General features: G+C 45.4%; 1 protein-coding gene across 1 annotated transcript in view; it reads right to left on the bottom strand.

Moving 5' to 3' along the window:
* The window catches only part of ACAA1 (acetyl-CoA acyltransferase 1), a 35,172-nt gene extending 13,093 nt beyond the window's left edge, over positions 1–22,079 (bottom strand). Inside the window, exons 1-5 of the mRNA XM_088446404.1 lie at positions 21,821–22,079; positions 15,081–15,174; positions 13,502–13,559; positions 9,453–9,532; positions 852–894 (exon numbers count right to left, since the gene is read on the bottom strand). Coding sequence (XP_088302530.1) covers positions 852–894; positions 9,453–9,532; positions 13,502–13,559; positions 15,081–15,174; positions 21,821–21,976 — 431 coding nt within the window. The 5' untranslated portion in view covers positions 21,977–22,079. The remainder of the gene's footprint in view (positions 1–851; positions 895–9,452; positions 9,533–13,501; positions 13,560–15,080; positions 15,175–21,820) is intronic.
* Between the last annotated feature and the right edge of the window lie 611 nt (positions 22,080–22,690).

Below are 22,690 nucleotides of genomic sequence, written 5' to 3' on the forward strand. Positions count from 1 at the left end.
GTAAGCCCAGCCCACTTATATCAGTAGGCACGGATTCATCCACTGATGAAAAGACGGGGGGATGTCACTGACCACTAAGTTATATAAGCAGCGCATTACAAGCTGGAGAATTCATGAACCTTTTACATAAGCATTACCTAGTGTGGGCAGGGCAGGGCGTGGCGTGCAGGCAGGGACTCTGTGCATGGTGAAGGCGCGTATTCCGAAAAGGGGGCAGGGACGTATGGCATCTATTCACCCGGCGGCATTTGGTAACCGCAACTTTTCCCGCCCGGGTGGGGAAGACAAAAGGCAGGTTATTTTAGCAGGGGGCCACTATAAGGGCAGGGAGCATTATGCCACTTTAAAATTGTCTAAGGCGCGGCGCCCTTGTAAAATAGCCTTGCGGGAACACTATTACCTGGGCATATATAAGTGTCAAGTTAATTTCAACAATACTGATCAAGACTCTCTGGTGGTATGGTGCTATTATGCTGGGCATGCATGGTTGGCAGCAGATGCACTGCCAAACATGGCTGACCAACGATAAGATCAGTTGGACATGTTGGAAGATTTTTCATGCCAGATCGTCTGATCATCGCTGATCGCTCATGGCCATACACTATGCAATTATTGGCTCGATACACCGATAATGAGCGAATCGGGACGATAATTGCATAATGTATGCCCAGCTTTAGATTTCTATACAAGTCTTAAATCTACCTATACTCTGTGATTGTACAATAAGGCATTTATTATCTGGTCAAGACTCCAGCATAAGTGTAGATATTCTGGCATAAATCATTAACACTTCTAATGCAATATACACTTACTAAAGCAAAGAAAACTGTACTGTATAGGACTTTTCTTACCCACATGCCAATCCAATATCATATGAACCATTCCTGATGCCACCTGTAACAATATATACATGTATCACGTATTCACACTTTACTACACAAAACCCATAAGTCAATGTAGTGTCTTTAAGATACACATCTCAGGGTTTTCCTTTGGAGACCCCCTGACTAACATTTGCCTTTAACCTAGTGATCATTACTGTATTACAATACAGTTATTTTATTTATATGGGGCCACAAGGGTTCAGCCGCGCTGTACATGGGAATAAAACACAAGATTACCAGTACAAGACGGTTATCACCATTATGTAGAGAGAGTCGACCAAGCCTCTTCTGAAAATACAAGCTGTAATTTAGGGACTCGGGCAGGGAGGGGCTTATCTATAATGGGTGCAGGGTGTGCTGGGCACATGGGCCCCTGGGTCCAGGGGGGCCTCGCACCGCACACCCATAGTATTACTTACCTCTCCGGGGTCCGGCGCTGTAAAAACGCCTGGAAAATGGCTGCCACGGCCATTTTCCCGTCGTTTGCGCATGTGCAGTCCAGGGAAAATGCCCGCCACGGCCATTTTCCCGGTGACCTGTGCATACTGTATAGACTCTGGGCGCACTCTAGTGCCCAGAGTCTATAACTCCGGCGCTGGCCGCGCACAGCTCAGTACGCTGCCGGCCTCCGGACAGAGAGGAGGGGGCCTGTGTCGAAGACTGCACACGGGCCCCCTCCTCTCTAGAAACGCCCCTGGACTCAGGCATTACTGTTCTATATAATACAAATATATATATTCAGCCTCAGAGTACTAGTATAAAATATACTGATTTCTCAACAAAGTCAATAACTAAAACTGTGTTCCATATTTAGATAAACACATGTTTATGAAACAAATGGGCAGAGTAATTCGGTTGGCTGATCTTCAAAAAGGAATATATATATCTTACATACATACAGTGCATCCGGAAAGTATTCACAGAGCTTCACTTTTTCCACATTTTGTTATGTTACAGCCTTATTCCACAATGGAATAAATTCATTTTTGTCCTCAAAATTCTACACACAATACCCCATAATGACAACGTGTAAAAAGTTTTTTTGAGATTTTTGCAAATTTAATTAAAAAATAAAACTAAGAAATCACATGAGCATAAGTATTCACAGCCTTTGCTCAATACTTTGATGATGCACCTTTGGTAGCAATTACAGCCTCAAGTCTTTTTGAATAGGATGCCACAAGCTTGGCACACCTATCTTTGGGCAATTTTGCCCATTCCTCTTTGCAGCACCTCTCAAGCTCCATCAGGTTGGATGGGAAGTGTCGGTGCACAGCCATTTTCATATCTTTACAGAGATGTTCAATCGGATTCAAGTCTGGGCTCTGGCTGGGCCACTCAAGGACATTCACAGAGTTGTCCTGTTGAAAGATGAACCGTCGCCCCAGACTGAGGTCAAGAGCGCTCTGGAGCAAGTTTTCATCCAGGATGTCTCTGTACATTGCTGCAGTCATCTTTCAATCTATCCTGACTACTCTCCCAGTTCCTGCCGCTGAAAAACATCCCCACAGAATGATGCTGCCACCACCATGCTTCACTGTAGGGATGGTATTGGCCTGGTGATGAGCGGTGCCTGGTTTCCTCCAAACATGCCTGGCATTAACGCCAAAGAGTTCAATCTCTGTCTCATCATACCAGAGAATTTTGTTTCTCATTGTCTGAGAGCCCTTCAGGTGCATTTTGGCAAACTCCAGGCGGGCTGCCATGTGCTTTTTACTAAGGAGTGGCTTCCGTCTGGCCACTCTACCATAAAGGCTTGATTGGTGGATTGCTGTAGAGATGGTTGTCCTTCTGGAAGGTTCTCCTCTCTCCACAGAGGAATGCTGTAGCTCTGACAGGGAGGTGACCAAGAACCCGATGGTCACTCTGACTAGGGCCCTTCTCCCACGATCGCTGAGTTTAGACGGCCGGCAAACTCTAGGAAGAGTCCTGGGGGTTCCGAACTTCTTCCATTTACGGATGATGGGGGACACTGTGCTCATTGGGACCTTCAAAGCAGCAGATATTTTTCTGTACCCTTCCCCAGATTTGTGCCTTGAGACAATCTTGTCTCGGAGGTCTACAGACAATTCCTTGGACTTCATGCTTGGTTTGTGCTCTAACATGCACTGTCAAGTGTGGGACCTTATATAGACAGGTGTATGCCTTTCAAAATCATGTCCAAACAACTGAATTTACCACAGGTAGACTCCTATTAAGCTGTAGGAACATCTCAGGGATGATCAGTGTAAACAGAATGCACCTGAGCTCAATTTTGAGCTTCATGGCAAAGGCTGTGAATACTTACGTACATGTGATTTCTTAGTGTTTGCTTTTTTTAATTAAATTAGCAATAATCTAAAAAAAACATTATTTATATATATATATATATATATATATATATTAGAAAGAAAAAACGGCCGGCGGTAAATCATAGCTCTAGCAGCCACTGAGAGGGGAGAGGAGGGAGGCTGCTAGACTGACATTTAGGATGGTTATATTAAAGAGAATATATATATATATCACATATACGCATGTACCACATTCTATTGCCAATACGGAGGGATGGGCTGTGGTCCTCTGTGCAAAGTATTGAATACCATGCAAAATCAAAAGACCATATTAATCTGATTTATTAAGCTTGATATGGAACCTAAAGTTGTTAAGAAACTTAAAAGCTATAGCGTGTTAAACGTGTCTATCCCGAAATACGCCTCATAGGATGATTCACTTACCTGTAGATAACTAGTCCTAACAAGAGAGGTGACTTTTTCAGACAAAAAAAAAAAAAAAGGTAAATGAAGGAGGGTACTGTGCTCGAATGAAGGGATATTTAGTGAGTGTTCCCAAAGAAGAGAGGTTGACAATCTGTCTGTATGAGACAATTTATTAGCAGTCACACTGCTCCTTTGTTAAAACAATGGATATATGTCCATAGGTATATATATATTAAGGATACAGTTTGTGGATGGATGTCTGTAACGTTGGTGGTTACCACTAACTGGTCTGACTGTCCCAACCTTAGGGTGATTACTTAGATAATTGCAGTGTTTCAGTATATAACATGCAGTGTGGTACGTGCTGTTTGCTCAAAAAAAGGGTGAATCTGGCTTCAAAAGTATTAAGTTCTCTACGCGAGGTATGTAAGCAGTGTCTGGTGGGGCGGCGTCCCGTGTCCCCCAGGTGCACTTATTTACCCTCTACGTCCTTGTTGTACACCTCCAGGTGTACTTGATCTCTTCCGCTGTGTCCTCCTGGTCTCCGATGTTCCGCACTGGTGTCGTGCAGTACACACTGTGCCCTGTGAGACTTCCGGGTGTCACGTGTCGCGTGATCTTACGGCACCCAGGCTCAGCGGGGGTATCAGCGGCTCCACTCGCTCCGTCGCGAGGAGACTTCGGATTCCTTATTAGGTGTCTGGCGGTCTCTATGTTAGATAAGGGGTCTGTGGATATGAAACTCCGACGCGTATCGGCCTTCCCCCACTGTATAAGTTAGAGCGCAGGTAGGCATTACCAATAATACCAAGTACTATAACCCAGCTTACCAGCTGCTCCTAATATATGGGGCTACTAGATTTACGTACACAACGTCCTGCGAGGGCAGAAGTACTTTTTACAGAATTGAACACCACATCACAAATACATGAGGATGGCCAAAAAAAAAAAATTTTGCGATAATTTCCTACAATTAGAGAAATTAATTAATAAGGAGATAAAACTTTGGTGGGACAAACAAACGTTGTCATGGTACAAACAGAACAGAGTAGTCCCCAAAGGATTGAGGATTAAGAAAACACCTGCACACAATGCGGAGAACACCCTATTTATGACCAAATGGAATGAAATACTACTAGAGTGTTCCATGAATCTAATTCAACTAATCATTGATACACACGAAACAGAACTAGATACGATTGCAAGTGACATCAACCACCGCTATACAGATTTAGAACAATACAGAGGAGATGAAGAATTCAAAGCATTAGAAAATTTAACGGCCACTAGATTGATAAAGAATGAAGAAGACATCATAGCCATCAAAAAATCCAAGATAATTAGGGACAGACTACCGCAATTAAAAAAGAAACATAAGAATCACCACAACAAAACGATATTATCACCCAAGAAAAGGATAGAGAGGAACAACAACATAAGGGAAACCAAAGAATATGTAAAACAACACAATAGAACCCCCATATATAAAAGATTGAAATTGACCTATCAAGAGTACATGAGGAAACTACACGCACAAAAGGCAATAACACAGAATGACAGAGGATCAACCCTCATTATAAATTTAACACAAAGGGAGGAAGAACAAGAAGTAGATTTAGATTGCAGCACACATACATCATTTTCTACATACAGCTTGGAAGATTATCGATACGAAACATTAGCACGCCAATCAATAGGGACAGCCATAAATAACACAAAAGAACAAGCAGATGGTATCAATATAGAGAACACACAATGGGGAGAGATTTTTTTAGAACAGGAAGCAGGTCACCAGCCCTGCGAACAAAGCAACACACAAAAAAGAAAGCTGGACACTTCAGAAGGGGGGTTAGAGGAGGAAGAAGACTCATTAAAGGAATCAAAAAGACAGACACACATATCAATAACAGTGGAATCATCAATTTAAGTAACATCATATTAAGTAATACCCAAGAAACACTTCTGAATAAAGGACTCAAATTCGCTCCCACAGCCAAGATAGACAAATTTCAAGTCTATCTTGATACACACAAATTTATAAGAAAACTAACCTTAGCTAAATACTATCACAGCCAACCCGATATAAGGAACATGGAAGAACAAAGGTTCAAGCACACAGACTTAAAACCTAAATCACACTTTTACCCTCAACATTTAAAAGGCCACCTAATAGACACCTTTGAAAAATTAGTCACAAGAGACATAGACCAAATAGGTGACACCAACAATAGAAGGAGAATGAACATCACTAAAGCAGAAAGACAAGCACTCAAGGAGCTGACTGAGAACAAAAAATTAACCATTAAACCAGCAGATAAAGGAGGGAGTATTGTGTTACTCAATACTAGAGATTACAACACAGAATCTTTTAGGATTCTAAGAGACAACACAACCTACGAACAATTAACACAAGACCCAACAATACGTTATCACACTACTTTGACTGAATTATTACAAGAAGGATTAGACAAGGGCATATTATCCAAAAAAGAGCATGAATATCTCAATAACAAACATCCAGTCACTCCTGTATTCTATTACTTACCGAAAGTACATAAAAATAAAGAGAAACCACCAGGACGCCCGATCATTTCAGGCATAGACTCCATATCTTCCAATCTATCAAGATACATAGATACTTTCCTACAGCCCCTTGTTACAGAACAACAGTCACATCTCAAAGACACAACAGATATACTGAGGACGCTTAAAGATATCAAATGGGAAGAGAATTACTGGTTATGCACTAGCGATGTTACTTCATTGTACACCATAATTAACCATGAACAAGGGATAGAATCCACGCGACACTATCTAACCAAAGACGACACAATGCAATCAGAACAGGTTGAATTTCTTTTACAAGCTATCAGGTACATTTTGAAACATAATTATTTTTGGTTCGAGGGACAGTATTTCCGTCAGATCACAGGTACCGCGATGGGGACTAGATTTGCGCCGAGCTACGCAAATTTATTCGTGAGCCTATGGGAGGAGGAAAACATCTGGTCAGGCCATGAGTTTGGCGCAAATCTAGTCCTCTGGAAAAGATTTATAGACGATATCCTATTTATATGGAAAGGGGACGAGGCAGCACTAGAAGAATTTCTACAACATATAAACAATAACGATCGTCATTTGATATTTACTACAGAATACAGTAAGGTCAGTGTCAATTTTTTAGACATCACAATATACATAGAAAATAATGAAATACATACAAAAACATTCAACAAACCTGTTGATGTCAATAGTTTCATTCAATCAGATAGTGGGCACCACAGAAACTGGTTAGCCAACATACCGTTAGGGCAATTTACCCGAATAAGACGGAATTGCTCACAATTGGAACAATATCAGAATCAAGGTCAAGAGTTGAAGGAGAAATTCTTAGAGAAAAAATACAATCCAGATATAGTAGATTCAGCATTCCATCAAGTAGAAGGGATAGAAAGAGACACACTACTCACATATTCACGGAAAAAGAGAGAGAAAACAAACCCTTACAAAACAGCTTTCATAACCCAATACAACCAGGACACAAACAAACTGAAACACATCCTGGGGAAACATTGGCACATATTACTCGAAGATGAAATACTAGCAGACATACTACCAGATCGTCCAAAGATAATATACAAGAAAGCGAAAGACTTGAAGCAAAAACTAGTGAGGAACCATAACAAGATAAACACACCAATACAAACCACCTTATACCAAACCAAATTAAAAGCAGGCTTCTACCAATGTGGAAACTGCCAATATTGTAAAAATGGTCACTTAACCACAAAACGAATAGAGAAATTCCAATCGAATCAAACTAAAGCGATACATGGAATTAAACAACATATCACTTGTAACAGCACCGGAGTGATATACATGGCAGAATGCCCCTGCGGCCTACAATACATAGGACGCACCACTAGGAAACTGAGTGTAAGAATGGGAGAACACATCAGGAATGTGAAAAGAGGTATAGACACTCACAATTTGTCACTACATTTCAGAGAGACACACAATAGGGATCCCAAAGGACTGAAGTTTTTAGGGATATGTACCATCACAAAAAATTGGAGAGGTGGGGATTTAGAAAAAATTTTGAATAGAGAAGAACTCAAATGGATATTTATCATGAAAACACTCACACCACTTGGATTAAATGTAGACAATGAGATCAAAGCAGTGATTGTTAAAGAATAGGTAGATTACATATGTCATATAACTTTTCTTTCCCATAACCAAGATGGCCGTCGAGTATTACTATTCCGATAGATATGAGATCCAAACAGGAATAGATCTAGCGGAATATGCAGCACACAATAAGCAGAATACACAGTAACTTGTTTATCTTGTTTCTCCCTTAATCAAGATGGCTGCCGAGCAACACAATCCCCCTTTTTTTTCTTTTATATATAAGATATCTAAGGGATCACCACTAACCAGGTTCCCTTAACAAAGATGGCCACTGGATATAAGAGACATAAGGAAGTACATACACCACAACCAAGATGGCGCCCATCAGGATTTCCCTATATATAGGGACACCACACACAAGATGGCGCACAACTTCACTCCTTGAGAAAGGCCCGGAAGGCCGATACGCGTCGGAGTTTCATATCCACAGACCCCTTATCTAACATAGAGACCGCCAGACACCTAATAAGGAATCCGAAGTCTCCTCGCGACGGAGCGAGTGGAGCCGCTGATACCCCCGCTGAGCCTGGGTGCCGTAAGATCACGCGACACGTGACACCCGGAAGTCTCACAGGGCACAGTGTGTACTGCACGACACCAGTGCGGAACATCGGAGACCAGGAGGACACAGCGGAAGAGATCAAGTACACCTGGAGGTGTACAACAAGGACGTAGAGGGTAAGTAAGTGCACCTGGGGGACACGGGACGCCGCCCCACCAGACACTGCTTACATACCTCGCGTAGAGAACTTAATACTTTTGAAGCCAGATTCACCCTTTTTTTGAGCAAACAGCACGTACCACACTGCATGTTATATACTGAAACACTGCAATTATCTAAGTAATCACCCTAAGGTTGGGACAGTCAGACCAGTTAGTGGTAACCACCAACGTTACAGACATCCATCCACAAACTGTATCCTTAATATATATATACCTATGGACATATATCCATTGTTTTAACAAAGGAGCAGTGTGACTCCTAATAAATTGTCTCATACAGACAGATTGTCAACCTCTCTTCTTTGGGAACACTCACTAAATATCCCTTCATTCGAGCGCAGTACCCTCCTTCATTTACCATTATTGACTACAAGGTTTGGGTTACCTTATAGGTACCGCTGCTGAATGAATACACATCCCCCACTGTATAAGTTAGAGCGCAGGTAGGCATTACCAATAATACTAAAAAAAAAAAAAAGCTTTGCTGAAGCATTCAGTATACTGCAGAGGAAACATCTGCTAAAGGCTGGATCACCTCTGTTCAGTGGGTAAATGCCTTTATTGGGTAATATTTTGTGTAGCATATACTTACAGTAAGAGTATTGTAAATGTTTCAAATGATGTTAGCTTTAAATCTAGAATATGTAGGAGACTTTACTTTGCAGAATGACACAATACTGACCAATGTAAATATAAATCCCCCCCTGCAGAAAATGACAATGAACTATAGGGTTCCTTATAATCTGCACCACATCTTTCTTTCAGATATTACTACCAGGAATATAACAAATGTTGTAATACTTAGCTGAACACCAAATACTTTCACAAAATAAACAAGTGATGTCTAGTGTTTTATTACTAGGCCAAGAAAACAGTACGAGAATTGCAGGACATTACAGCTAGACCCGATGCAGGACCCAGTACATCCCTAGTCATAGATAAATACATTACTCACCAGCTATGTTGATGATAGCCTGCAGGCCGGAGGAGCACTGTCTGTTCACACTATATAAGGGGACGGTCTCTGGGATTCCACTACAATGAGAACAAGTTACAGGACACTGACCAATTAGAATTATCCTTTATTTAGATAGTGCCACAAGGGGTACGCAGCACCGTATAAAGTACATAAACAGAAACAGTATGAACAAAACAAGAACATGTCACTAAAGCTGGGTACAGAGCTAACAGATATATCTGCAGACGATGGTTGTTCATACACACTGACCAACCATCATCTGTCACCTAGCCACAGGTCCTGCCGCTGCCTCCGCTGCAAGTGTATGGGCGGTCGGCTGACCGCTCGTACACACAACACGATGGACAGATATATTGCTGCACAGCCAATGCAATGTGTCTGTGAATGGCGTCGCTCACAGACATATCGCTGGTACACACTGGCCGACGGGCACACACTATATCGGCCAATATATCTGCCAGTGTGGACCCAGCTATACAGTACAGAACACTGTACTGCAGTGGACATGGGCATGTTTATAAAACAGTGCTGCAGCAGCAGTCATAATACCCAAATATGCAGCAAGGCCACAGAACCTAAGGGATAGGTGCCATTGTAGGCAGAGTAGTGGTGTCGATGGTGAGGGAAAAGGCCCTGCTCGTGAGAGTGATCACAGCATACTGGCATGTGAGCACATACACGCTACTGAGATAAGTTGGGGCATTACCCAGCCTATGACTTTGCCCATATAGCAGTACTGAGCAATCGCATTCCATTGTGCCAGAAGTGGGCGAGGTCCGCAACTCAGGTTTCTAATAAGAATTTTGCTTTTCTCAAGGTTTACTCATTGTACATTTCAATTAGGATTATGTAGAGGGTCAATGAACTAAATTGAAATAATATAGTGAAGGAAGAAACAGTTAATGCAAACTCACAAACAGATTTAAACTTCCATAGAAAAGATAAGTATTACAGGGGGGAGAGGCCTGGGTGACCGGGCATTTGCTGGGTCTATTTTACTAGTAAACGTGTTCATTTGGAAATATCCAAATAGGCTTTTATTCAGGATTTAAGAAAATGCTACAATCACAGGTAAAGATACAAGTATCTACAATATTGTGCGATACAACTGTGCCAAAAAGACATCTTATGCTGGCCATACACGCTACAATTATCGGGACGATCGCCGCGATAATTGTAGCGTGTGGGGGGGCGACCGAGGGTTAAATATTGCTCGGTCGGGCATGCTGGATTGTCCAGCATGCCCGTCTGATGCGATATTTCCCGGTAAACTGTCGGCCGCATCGGGCAGTGTATGCCCAGGGCAGCCGACAGACAGACATTTCCTGTGTTCCTTCCTACAGAAGGAACAGGGAAATGTCTCCTCCCCCGGGGGCGGAGCGCAGATGTCGGGCTGATACACTCTCACAGTGTATGCCGGCGGCATCTGCGGCTGGCAGGCTGCCAGATAAAATGTCTGTCGGTCTGACAGACATTTTATCTGGCAGTGTATGCCCAGCATTAGTCATATATTTACTGAAGTGCCTTGTCTTATGAGAGGCCAACAGAATTGCTACAGTGTGTGGGCAGCTATCAGTTCAATGTGTTTTAATGGGAGCTCATCAAACATGACCAATTCAAACTATAAACTAGAGTACATGTAAAATCAAGGCAAATGACGTGTGAGAGACCGCTCAGTACTGTAATCAGCTCTTCAGTGTGGTGGAATTGTTCATGGGGGGGAATTCAATTGAATGCGATATTGGCATGTGATTGTCGACCAATATTTTAGCGCGTGCATCGCTACTAAACGTCAAACGGGAATTGCATTAAACTGTCGCTATTCAATTGTATGCAGTGTTTAAAAATTAAGTCGCCAAAACCGGCATTCTCGGGAATGAGTTAAGGAGGAGATTTCTCTTCCTGCCTTGAGCACGATGTAGCAAAAGAGGAATTTCCTTAAGAAGCTTCCACAGAAATGGGTCTGTACAGAGTAGTGCCTCGCCAGGTGTCTGGAGCAAGTCCGGAGCATCAGACATATCCTACTTTTGGTAAGTAATTGTTGTGTGGTTGGGCATATTTTTTCACAATTTGTATAGGAGAAGGCTTGTTTTTTAGTCGTGTGTTTGGCTTTTATCACTGCTGCAATTGACATGTTCTTTAGTTATGTGTAGACAACTGTTATGTACCCCCCGTGCTACCCGGACTCTTGACCCCATTAGAAGGACATCCGCAACTGGTAAAAGTTTTAGGAGCCACCTGCAGGGTATACCGGTACCTCTGCATGTCCATTCGATTTACGCCTGCGGCTCCTCTTCACCGGTGGCTGTACGATACCCCATTCATTTTTATGTCCATTTTTTAGCAACACTGGAAACATTACAACAGCACCTCCTTCAGCTGGACTTTGTCAGTCTTTTCAAGCGGGTGGGTACTCTTCATTTATTGCGGAAACCGCTAGGACATGCTTTAAGTACCAGCCTGTTTGATTGTGTGTTTGTCTGTGCAATTATATTTTATTATTTCTCCAGCCGTGCTTTTAATATTTAGAGCAGCTATATTGTCTCGCTGCCATTTGCATTCTATGTTTAAGTTCTATAAGTTTTTTGTTGGACCCTCATTTATCTCTTGGATCCTTTTTAAACCGCTATATTTTTCCTGCCCTAATACCATTTCTTTATGTGTGTTTATATTGGACCTACAAACAAAACTAGATGTTAGTTTTAAATAAATGTTTTGATGAAACTCATTTCACGTGAGTTTTTTCATGTGGTTTACTGGGTAGTGCCATATACCTATGACATTATATTGTTATTTACTGTTTCCTCTGTGAATTTTATTAGGGAAACCCACCGTCATAGTTAGGCTTGCTTTTACCCTTCGAAGCGCCCACACAAGTTCCCTCAAACATCCTGTGCTGCATTTATGTTGTCTGGTGCCAAGCTTGGTTACTTGGGGGTCTATTTACTAAGCTTTGTTAGGAGATAAAATAAACGGTGATAAGGTACCAGCCAATCAGCTCCTAACTGTCATGTCACAGCCTGTGTTTGAAAAATGGTAGTTAGGAGATAAAGTGAACAGTGATAAGGTACCAGCCAATCAGCTCCTAAGACAGCTTAGTAAATAGACCACTTGGATCTTTTTTAGTGTCACTTTTGCACCTGGTTTAATGGAAGGGTGTGTGTATTTAGTTTTTTTGTATGTGCTGCTGAAATTACTTGTACCTGTGCACAGGTGGCAAGCTTTTTTTTTGTTACCTGAAGAAGTCCATTTATTTATTTATTTTAAATACTTTTTACATACGTAATAAAGTTGTTTGATGGGTTATGCTTCTAACATTTTTTTGTGGTCGTGGGGGTTTCGGTATGGGCCTTGGTGCATTTTTGTTTGGCTTAATTGGAAGAAAAGAGAATTTGCCATCTTCTCCAGACTTAAGTTAGATTTGGATAAACCACTTGTTTTATCAAACCAGTGGGTTATGGATACTTAGCATAGCAACTTTTAGTAATACGGGCCACTTTAGATTGAAGTAAATTAAATTCTTTTAAAAAAATGTCAAACTCTCCCCCCTATAGGGATGAGAGAAAAAAAAAAAAACAGGAGAGTTTCAACATCCAGTTGTCAGGAATTTGAATTGTCAGACAAGCCGCGAAAGAATTGAATTGGTCTGGTCCGTTTACACTATAGGGAAACAATTAGGTCAACAATTGGCATAAATTCTCAGACTAAAAATGAACATCGCCGACTTAAAACACACATCGCCGAGAATTAAATTGCGGGAATCTTTGACTAAAAAACCTGTAACATCGCTTTGAATTGAATTGCCCCCATGGATCGGTATTACTTACCATGATGGCGTATACACTAGAAGCCAGGTGAGCGCAAATGTGGCGAGTGCAACTTATATATAAATCATCTGCCATTAAATAGTGGGCCTCTCGGACAATTAGCTTATCACAAGTGTCTTGCAATTGTTCTCGTTTAGAATTAAGCTGCAGTAACCACTTATAGTATACTATAAATAACTAAGGACATCTAAATAATACCTGAAAAACTGGGACATTCTTCCTACCGCAGCTCCTGCTCCAGGTTGTAGCACATTTCCTGCATAAAAATAGTACTGATGAGGATCTCACACTTATAACGTATATTGTGCATTATGGCCCTGATTCAGAGCCGGACGCTCTGAAAGAGCGCTCGCTCTGAATCAGGGTGGGTTTTTTTTGTTTTTTTTGTGCGGCCTCCTGGCCGCTTGCATAGCTGTGGGTGACCACCCACAGCTATTGCGAGCGGCCAGGATGATGGTCGCGATGGTCAAGACCATCTCGACCATCAGGGCTTGCGACAAGACCCTTGTGGTAGGGTCTCGTGGCCGCAGGCCCCAGAGAGCTTCTGGCTCTAATAGAGCCGGAAACTCTCCCACTGACATCACTGGTGTTGTCAGTGGGGCCGCCCTTCAAACGGCAGGCGTTCGCATGGGAACGCCTCCGTTTGTGAAGCCACCCCCCGCCACACCTACAAAATGGGGCGAGCTGTCGATCAACTTCGACAGCCGCCCTTTTTGTAGTGAGCTCCGGAGCGAGAGAATTTCTCTCTCGCTCTGGGGCTTGCGCATGCGCAGTGTGGCCGCTGCGCGTGCGCAGAGCACACCATCGACCCGCTCGCGAGCGCTCAACGCTTGCGAGTGGGTCTGAATCAGGAACTATATACGGTATTACCAAGACCAGTTGTACAATTGGCTCATTTAATGGTTTTGGAAACCCATGGGACAGAAAACAGTTAATGATTTGCCATTTTAAAAATGTAATTTAGAGAACTCAGAATTAAGACTATTATTATCATAGTAAAATTTGCAACAGATTTAAACTAAACTTGAAAACAAAAAACTCAATACGAAAAAAAGCCTGATGTGTTCAAAGGTTCAAAATAAGGCTTTATATCACAATCTTATCTTCACCTTTGTCCCAGACACAACTTAACTCAGAATCCTCTCAGGACAGAGAACCACACAGACAAACGTTAGCACCCTGAATTGCCCTCAGTTCTATTGCCAATATAACCCTAACGAGTTTACCTTGCCCAGTATTGATGTACACTTTCACAATACATATTAATATATTACGCTCTGGATGAAAATAAAAACTAATAGGCCTCCAAAATGCAGTAATTGGTCTCAATGAAACTACAACTAAATAATGCTTTCCTGGTTTTATGAAGCATGATGAATGGGTTTAGATCACTTTTAGATTTGTCTGGTAGAGTTTATTCCCTAATCCTTAATGAAGAGCGAGTTATGATGCAAAACACAATTAGGACGTAGGTCTCAGAATGAGGACGTCAGCCTACCATAATGGTAAATGGTGCAAAGAGCACAGCGAGGGAGGCTTAAAGACACTGGCTCTTGTCTGTCTAATGGCCCGTACACATGGGACAATCAGACAGCGATCAGATATCATTGTCTGATCGTCCTGCATGTGCTGGATGTTCAATATCGAACATCCAGCAACATGCACCAACCCCCCATCGATTATAACAACCTGCGATCCCTATAGTAAACAGGCTAACCTGGTCGATAAAGAAGGGAGAGTGCTCAAGGTGGACAACCCCTTTAATGTGTCAACTTACCAACACAGATGTCCCCAACTAACTCAGGCTTCAGATTGACATCCCTGAGAACAGCGGTCATAACAGAAGACAGAAGCTCATCAGGTGTTGTTTCCTAAAGCACAAAACTAGACTCAGTACCAATATTAGATGCAAACATTTCATTCCCAACCCGACAGCAAACACACAAACCACGCAAATAAAAAGTTAGCACGAGGTATTAAATATTAAAGCAACCATATAATGATATTTAAATAAACCTGTTCCAATGTCTCATCTGTCAAGATCAGCAGACTAATATTTTTAGGTTTGAAAAAAGTAGTAAGCCAAATCTCCTGGCAGGTTATGCTCAACAGATTATATGTAATATATGTATAGCATATGTAATATATGGGTTTTATTGTTGGCACCTTAGCTTTTGGCTGATAAGGGAACGGACATGCAATCTAGAAAGCCTCCACATAACCCATCAATAAACCCACAAACTGCAAAAAGAATGGTCATAAGCATGTATTTGAACGTACCACAGTACGAATTATTATAATAATGTTTATGATGAGGAATATTGATTCAGTAGATCTCCCACAGAACACTGGATTCCAAGCCCAAACCACACTTATCTATAGAAGTAGCCAGAGCCGTAACTAGACTTTTTGGTGCCATGTGCCAGAAAGCGCATTGGTGTCCCCCCTAATTTTCAAATGGGGATAAAACGCACATGAAAAAGGGGCATGGTCTCATGGGGAAGGGCCAGGGAAAAAAGGGGGAGGCCAGGAGGTGCTGGGGATAAAATAAGAGGAATCTACAAATGAGAATGATTATAAACAGTAAATTGAAAGGCTCAAACAGCGCCCCCCTGCCATGCGGTGCCCTGTGCGGTGGGACAGGTCGCACTACCCTACTTACGGCACCGGAAGTAGCGGGAACTTTTTAGACATAGCAATTGTAAATCTAAGTTGATGAGAGAGACCATAATAAGTGTCAACCTAAGGCTTTTCAGCACTAGGCTACATCCCCACCTTATGCGGACATGTTGCTGCGTGAGTAACGTGATGTGTAATTGGGTGCACCCCCATGTTGCTGTGTGTCACTAAGTAACGTGATGTGTAATGGGTTCTCCCCCTGTGTTGCTGTGTGTCACTGAGTAACGTGATGTGTAATGGGGCGCTCCCCGTGTTGCTGTGTGTCACTGAGTAATGTGATGTGTAATGGGGTGCTCCCCCTGTGTTGCTGTGTGTCACACTGAGTAACGTGATGTGTAATGGGGTGCTTCCCCCGTGTTGCTGTGTGTCACTGAGTAACGTGATGTGTAATGGGGTGCTCCCCCTGAGTTGCTGTGTGTCACTGAGCAACGTGATGTGTAATGGGGTGCTCCCCCTGTGTTGCTGTGTGTCACTGAGTAACGTGATGTGTAATGGGGTGCTCCCCCTGTGTTGCTGTGTGTCACCGAGTAACGTGATGTGTAATGGGGTGCACCCCCTGTGTTGCTGTGTGTCACTGAGTAACGTGATGTGTAATGGGGTGCTCCCCCTGTGTTGCGGTGTGTCACTGAGTAACGTGATGTGTAATGGGTTCTCCCCCTGTGTTGCTGTGTGTCACTGAGTAACGTGATGTGTAATGGGGCGCTCCCCGTGTTGCTGTGTGTCACTGAGTAACGTGATGTGTAATGGGGCGCTCCCCGTGTTGCTGTGTGTCACTGAGTAACTTGATGTGTAACGGGGCGCTCCCCGTGTTGCTGTGTGTCACTGAGTAACGTGATGTGTAATGGGGTGCTCCCCCCGTGTTGCTGTGTGTCACTGAGTAATGTGATGTGTAGTGGGGTGCTCCCCCCGTGTTGCTATGTGTCACTGAGTAACGTGATGTGTAATGGGGTGCTCCCCCGTGTTGCTGTGTGTCGCTGAGTAACGTGATGTGTAATGGGGTGCTCCCCCCGTGTTGCTGTGTGTCACTTAGTAACGTGATGTGTAATGGGGTGCTCCCCCCGTATTGCTGTGTGTCACACTGAGTAACGTGATGTGTAGTGGGGTGCTCCCCCTGTGTTGCTGTGTGTCACTGAGTAACGTGATGTGTAATGGGGTGCTCCCCCTGTGTTGCTGTGTGTCACTGAGTAACGTGATGTGTAATGGGGCGCTCCCCGTGTTGCTGTGTGTCACTGAGTAACGTGATGTGTAATGGGGCGCTCCCCGTGTTGCTGTGTGTCACTGAGTAACTTGATGTGTAACGGGGCGCTCCCCGTGTTGCTGTGTGTCACTGAGTAAAGTGATGTGTAATGGGGTGCTCCCCCCGTGTTGCTGTGTGTCACTGAGTAACGTGATGTGTAATGGGGTGCTCCCCCCGTGTTGCTGTGTGTCACTGAGTAACGTGATGTGTAGTGGGGTGCTCCCCTCGTGTTGCTATGTGTCACTGAGTAACGTGATGTGTAATGGGGTGCTCCCCCCGTGTTGCTGTGTGTCGCTGAGTAACGTGATGTGTAATGGGGTGCTCCCCCCGTGTTGCTGTGTGTCACTGAGTAACGTGATGTGTAATGGGGTGCTCCCCCCGTATTGCTGTGTGTCACACTGAGTAACGTGATGTGTAGTGGGGTGCTCCCCCTGTGTTGCTGTGTGTCACTGAGTAACGTGATGTGTAATGGGGTGCTCCCCCTGTGTTGCTGTGTGTCACTGAGTAACGTGATGTGTAATGGGGCGCTCCCCGTGTTGCTGTGTGTCACTGAGTAACGTGATGTGTAATGGGGCGCTCCCCGTGTTGCTGTGTGTCACTGAGTAACTTGATGTGTAACGGGGCGCTCCCCGTGTTGCTGTGTGTCACTGAGTAACGTGATGTGTAACGGGGTGCTCCCCCCGTGTTGCTGTGTGTCACTGAGTAACGTGATGTGTAATGGGGTGCTCCCCCCGTGTTGCTGTGTGTCACTGAGTAACGTGATGTGTAGTGGGGTGCTCCCCCCGTGTTGCTATGTGTCACTGAGTAACGTGATGTGTAATGGGGTGCTCCCCCCGTGTTGCTGTGTGTCGCTGAGTAACGTGATGTGTAATGGGGTGCTCCCCCCGTGTTGCTGTGTGTCACTGAGTAACGTGATGTGTAATGGGGTGCTCCCCCCGTATTGCTGTGTGTCACACTGAGTAACGTGATGTGTAGTGGGGTGCTCCCCCTGTGTTGCTGTGTGTCACTGAGTAACGTGATGTGTAATGGGGTGCTCCCCCTGTGTTGCTGTGTGTCACTGAGTAACGTGATGTGTAATGGGGCGCTCCCCGTGTTGCTGTGTGTCACTGAGTAACGTGATGTGTAACGGGGCGCTCCCCGTGTTGCTGTGTGTCACTGAGTAACTTGATGTGTAACGGGGCGCTCCCCGTGTTGCTGTGTGTCACTGAGTAACGTGATGTGTAATGGGGTGCTCCCCCCGTGTTGCTGTGTGTCACTGAGTAACGTGATGTGTAATGGGGTGCTCCCCCCGTGTTGCTGTGTGTCACTGAGTAACGTGATGTGTAATGGGGTGCTCCCCCCGTGTTGCTATGTGTCACTGAGTAACGTGATGTGTAATGGGGTGCTCCCCCCGTGTTGCTGTGTGTCGCTGAGTAACGTGATGTGTAATGGGGTGCTCCCCCCGTGTTGCTGTGTGTCACTGAGTAACGTGATGTGTAATGGGGTGCTCCCCCCGTATTGCTGTGTGTCACACTGAGTAACGTGATGTGTAATGGGGCGCTCCCCGTGTTGCTGTGTGTCACTGAGTAACGTGATGTGTAACGGGGCGCTCCCCGTGTTGCTGTGTGTCACTGAGTAACTTGATGTGTAACGGGGCGCTCCCCGTGTTGCTGTGTGTCACTGAGTAACGTGATGTGTAATGGGGTGCTCCCCCCGTGTTGCTGTGTGTCACTGAGTAACGTGATGTGTAATGGGGTGCTCCCCCCGTGTTGCTGTGTGTCGCTGAGTAACGTGATGTGTAATGGGGTGCTCCCCCCGTGTTGCTGTGTGTCACTGAGTAACGTGATGTGTAATGGGGTGCTCCCCCCGTATTGCTGTGTGTCACACTGAGTAACGTGATGTGTAGTGGGGTGCTCCCCCTGTGTTGCTGTGTGTCACTGAGTAACGTGATGTGTAATGGGGTGCTCCCCCTGTGTTGCTGTGTGTCACTGAGTAACGTGATGTGTAATGGGGTGCTCCCCCTGTGTTGCTGTGTGTCACTGAGTAACGTGATGTGTAATGGGGTGCTCCCCCGTGTTGCTGTGTCACTGAGTAACGTGATGTGTAATGGGGTGCTCCCCTTGTGTTGCTGTGTGTCACTGAGTAACGTGATGTGTAATGGGGTGCTTCCCCCGTGTTGCTGTGTGTCACACTGAGTAACGTGATGTGTAATGGGGTGCTCCCCCTGTGTTGCTGTGTGTCACTGAGTAACGTGATGTGTAATGGGGTGCTCCCCCTGTGTTGCTGTGTGTCACTGAGTAACGTGATGTGTAATGGGGTGCTCCCCCTGTGTTGCTGTGTGTCACTGAGTAACGTGATGTGTAATGGGGTGCTCCCCCTGTGTTGCTGTGTGTCACTGAGTAACGTGATGTGTAATGGGGTGCTCCCCCTGTGTTGCTGTGTGTCACTGAGTAACGTGATGTGTAGTGGGGTGCTCCCCCTGTGTTGCTGTGTGTCACACTGAGTAACGTGATGTGTAATGGGGTGCTCCCCCTGTGTTGCTGTGTGTCACTGAGTAATGTGATGTGTAATGGGGTGCTTCCCCCGTGTTGCTGTGTGTCACACTGAGTAACGTGATGTGTAATGGGGTGCTTCCCCCGTGTTGCTGTGTGTCACACTGAGTAACGCGATATGTAATGGGGTGCTCCCCCTGTGTTGCTGTGTGTCACTGAGTAACGTGATGTGTAATGGGGTGCTCCCCCCGTGTTGCTGTGTGTCACTGAGTAACGTGATGTGTAATGGGGTGCTCCCCCTGTGTTGCTGTGTGTCACTGAGTAACGTGATGTGTAATGGGGTGCTCCCCCTGTGTTGCTGTGTGTCACTGAGTAACGTGATGTGTAATGGGGTGCTCCCCCTGTGTTGCTGTGTGTCACTGAGTAACGTGATGTGTAGTGGGGTGCTCCCCCTGTGTTGCTGTGTGTCACACTGAGTAACGTGATGTGTAATGGGGTGCTCCCCCTGTGTTGCTGTGTGTCACTGAGTAACGTGATGTGTAATGGGGTGCTCCCCCTGTGTTGCTGTGTGTCACTGAGTAACGTGATGTGTAGTGGGGTGCTCCCCCTGTGTTGCTGTGTGTCACACTGAGTAACGTGATGTGTAATGGGGTGCTCCCCCTGTGTTGCTGTGTGTCACTGAGTAATGTGATGTGTAATGGGGTGCTTCCCCCGTGTTGCTGTGTGTCACACTGAGTAACGTGATGTGTAATGGGGTGCTTCCCCCGTGTTGCTGTGTGTCACACTGAGTAACGCGATATGTAATGGGGTGCTCCCCCTGTGTTGCTGTGTGTCACTGAGTAACGTGATGTGTAATGGGGTGCTCCCCCCGTGTTGCTGTGTGTCACTGAGTAACGTGATGTGTAATGGGGTGCTCCCCCTGTGTTGCTGTGTGTCACTGAGTAACGTGATGTGTAATGGGGTGCTCCCCCTGTGTTGCTGTGTGTCACTGAGTAACGTGATGTGTAATGGGGTGCTCCCCCTGTGTTGCTGTGTGTCACTGAGTAACGTGATGTGTAGTGGGGTGCTCCCCCTGTGTTGCTGTGTGTCACACTGAGTAACGTGATGTGTAATGGGGTGCTCCCCCTGTGTTGCTGTGTGTCACTGAGTAACGTGATGTGTAATGGGGTGCTCCCCCTGTGTTGCTGTGTGTCACTGAGTAACGTGATGTGTAGTGGGGTGCTCCCCCTGTGTTGCTGTGTGTCACACTGAGTAACGTGATGTGTAATGGGGTGCTCCCCCTGTGTTGCTGTGTGTCACTGAGTAATGTGATGTGTAATGGGGTGCTTCCCCCGTGTTGCTGTGTGTCACACTGAGTAACGTGATGTGTAATGGGGTGCTTCCCCCGTGTTGCTGTGTGTCACACTGAGTAACGCGATATGTAATGGGGTGCTCCCCCTGTGTTGCTGTGTGTCACTGAGTAACGTGATGTGTAATGGGGTGCTCCCCCCGTGTTGCTGTGTGTCGCTGAGTAACGTGATGTGTAATGGGGTGCTCCCCCTGTGTTGCTGTGTGTCACTGAGTAACGTGATGTGTAGTGGGGTGCTCCCCCTGTGTTGCTGTGTGTCACTGAGTAATGTGATGTGTAGTGGGGTGCTCCCCCTGTGTTGCTGTGTGTCACACTGAGTAACGTGATGTGTAATGGGGTGCTCCCCCTGTGTTGCTGTGTGTCACTGAGTAACGTGATGTGTAATGGGGTGCTCCCCCTGTGTTGCTGTGTGTCACTGAGTAACGTGATGTGTAGTGGGGTGCTCCCCCTGTGTTGCTGTGTGTCACACTGAGTAACGTGATGTGTAATGGGGTGCTCCCCCTGTGTTGCTGTGTGTCACTGAGTAATGTGATGTGTAATGGGGTGCTTCCCCCGTGTTGCTGTGTGTCACACTGAGTAACGCGATATGTAATGGGGTGCTCCCCCCGTGTTGCTGTGTGTCGCTGAGTAACGTGATGTGTAATGGGGTGCTCCCCCTGTGTTGCTGTGTGTCACTGAGTAACGTGATGTGTAGTGGGGTGCTCCCCCGGTGTTGCTGTGTGTCACTGAGTAATGTGATGTGTAATGGGGTGCTCCCCCGTGTTGCTGTGTGCCAGTGTTACCTTAAAGCCCCCCCTCTTGGCTTTGCAGATCGGGGTCCTCCGGCCGTGCACAATGACAATGTCCTCGGCTCTCTCCCCGGATACAGAGGTGGACACAGCTCGCAGTCCTCGGGGATTCCCCGGGAGATGACCGAGCACTACCCGTACCCTGTGCATGGTTTGCGGCAGCTGAGCTGGACTGTCACTGTGTGCACTGGGGACTCGGCACCAGGAAGACTGTTCCCTACCCAGCTGTCACCACTATGCTTACAGTAGCGCATCGATTACATTCAGTAATTGTACTCTGGTGGGATGGCCATCAATCGATGGTTTAGGGCCAATGTCGAATGATTTTACCATCGATGGGGGAGAACCAGATGGGTTTCCACCATCGATGGCAAAACATAACCGATTCTTTTTTTTACAGGGTGCCGGGACTCGGAGCGTAGCTCCGCCCCCGACTCCCGCGAAGTCCTGCCCCCTGTTCTGAATGGTCCACAGGCAGGTCAGTCCGTTAAAGAACAGGGATGACCATCGGTTGGTTGAACCATCGATAGTCATCCATTGCATAGCCATCCCTAACTGGGCGTTGACGTAATTAGATCACGTGTTGAGACCATATGATTGTGAGTGTTCTCATATTTCGTACAAAGTGTATCCGGGTCCTGTACGAGTCCTCCCCGTACCATCACCATGGCAACACTATGCGGCGCTCCTTATATACAGGAAGTCGGCAATGTACCTAATGCATAATGGTCGGATGTGCCGCGTGCACTCTTTCGCGTGGTGTTTTGGGCAGGAACATGCATGTATCTGGGCACAGGGTCTCCTCAGTGTATGTTTTCCTGGAGATGTTTAGTCATCATTTCAATAGAGTCAATGTCACCTGTC

Source organism: Taudactylus pleione, unplaced genomic scaffold, assembly GCF_031769625.1.
Source record: "Taudactylus pleione unplaced genomic scaffold, aTauple2 ptg000398l, whole genome shotgun sequence".
NCBI lineage: Eukaryota > Metazoa > Chordata > Amphibia > Anura > Myobatrachidae > Taudactylus > Taudactylus pleione.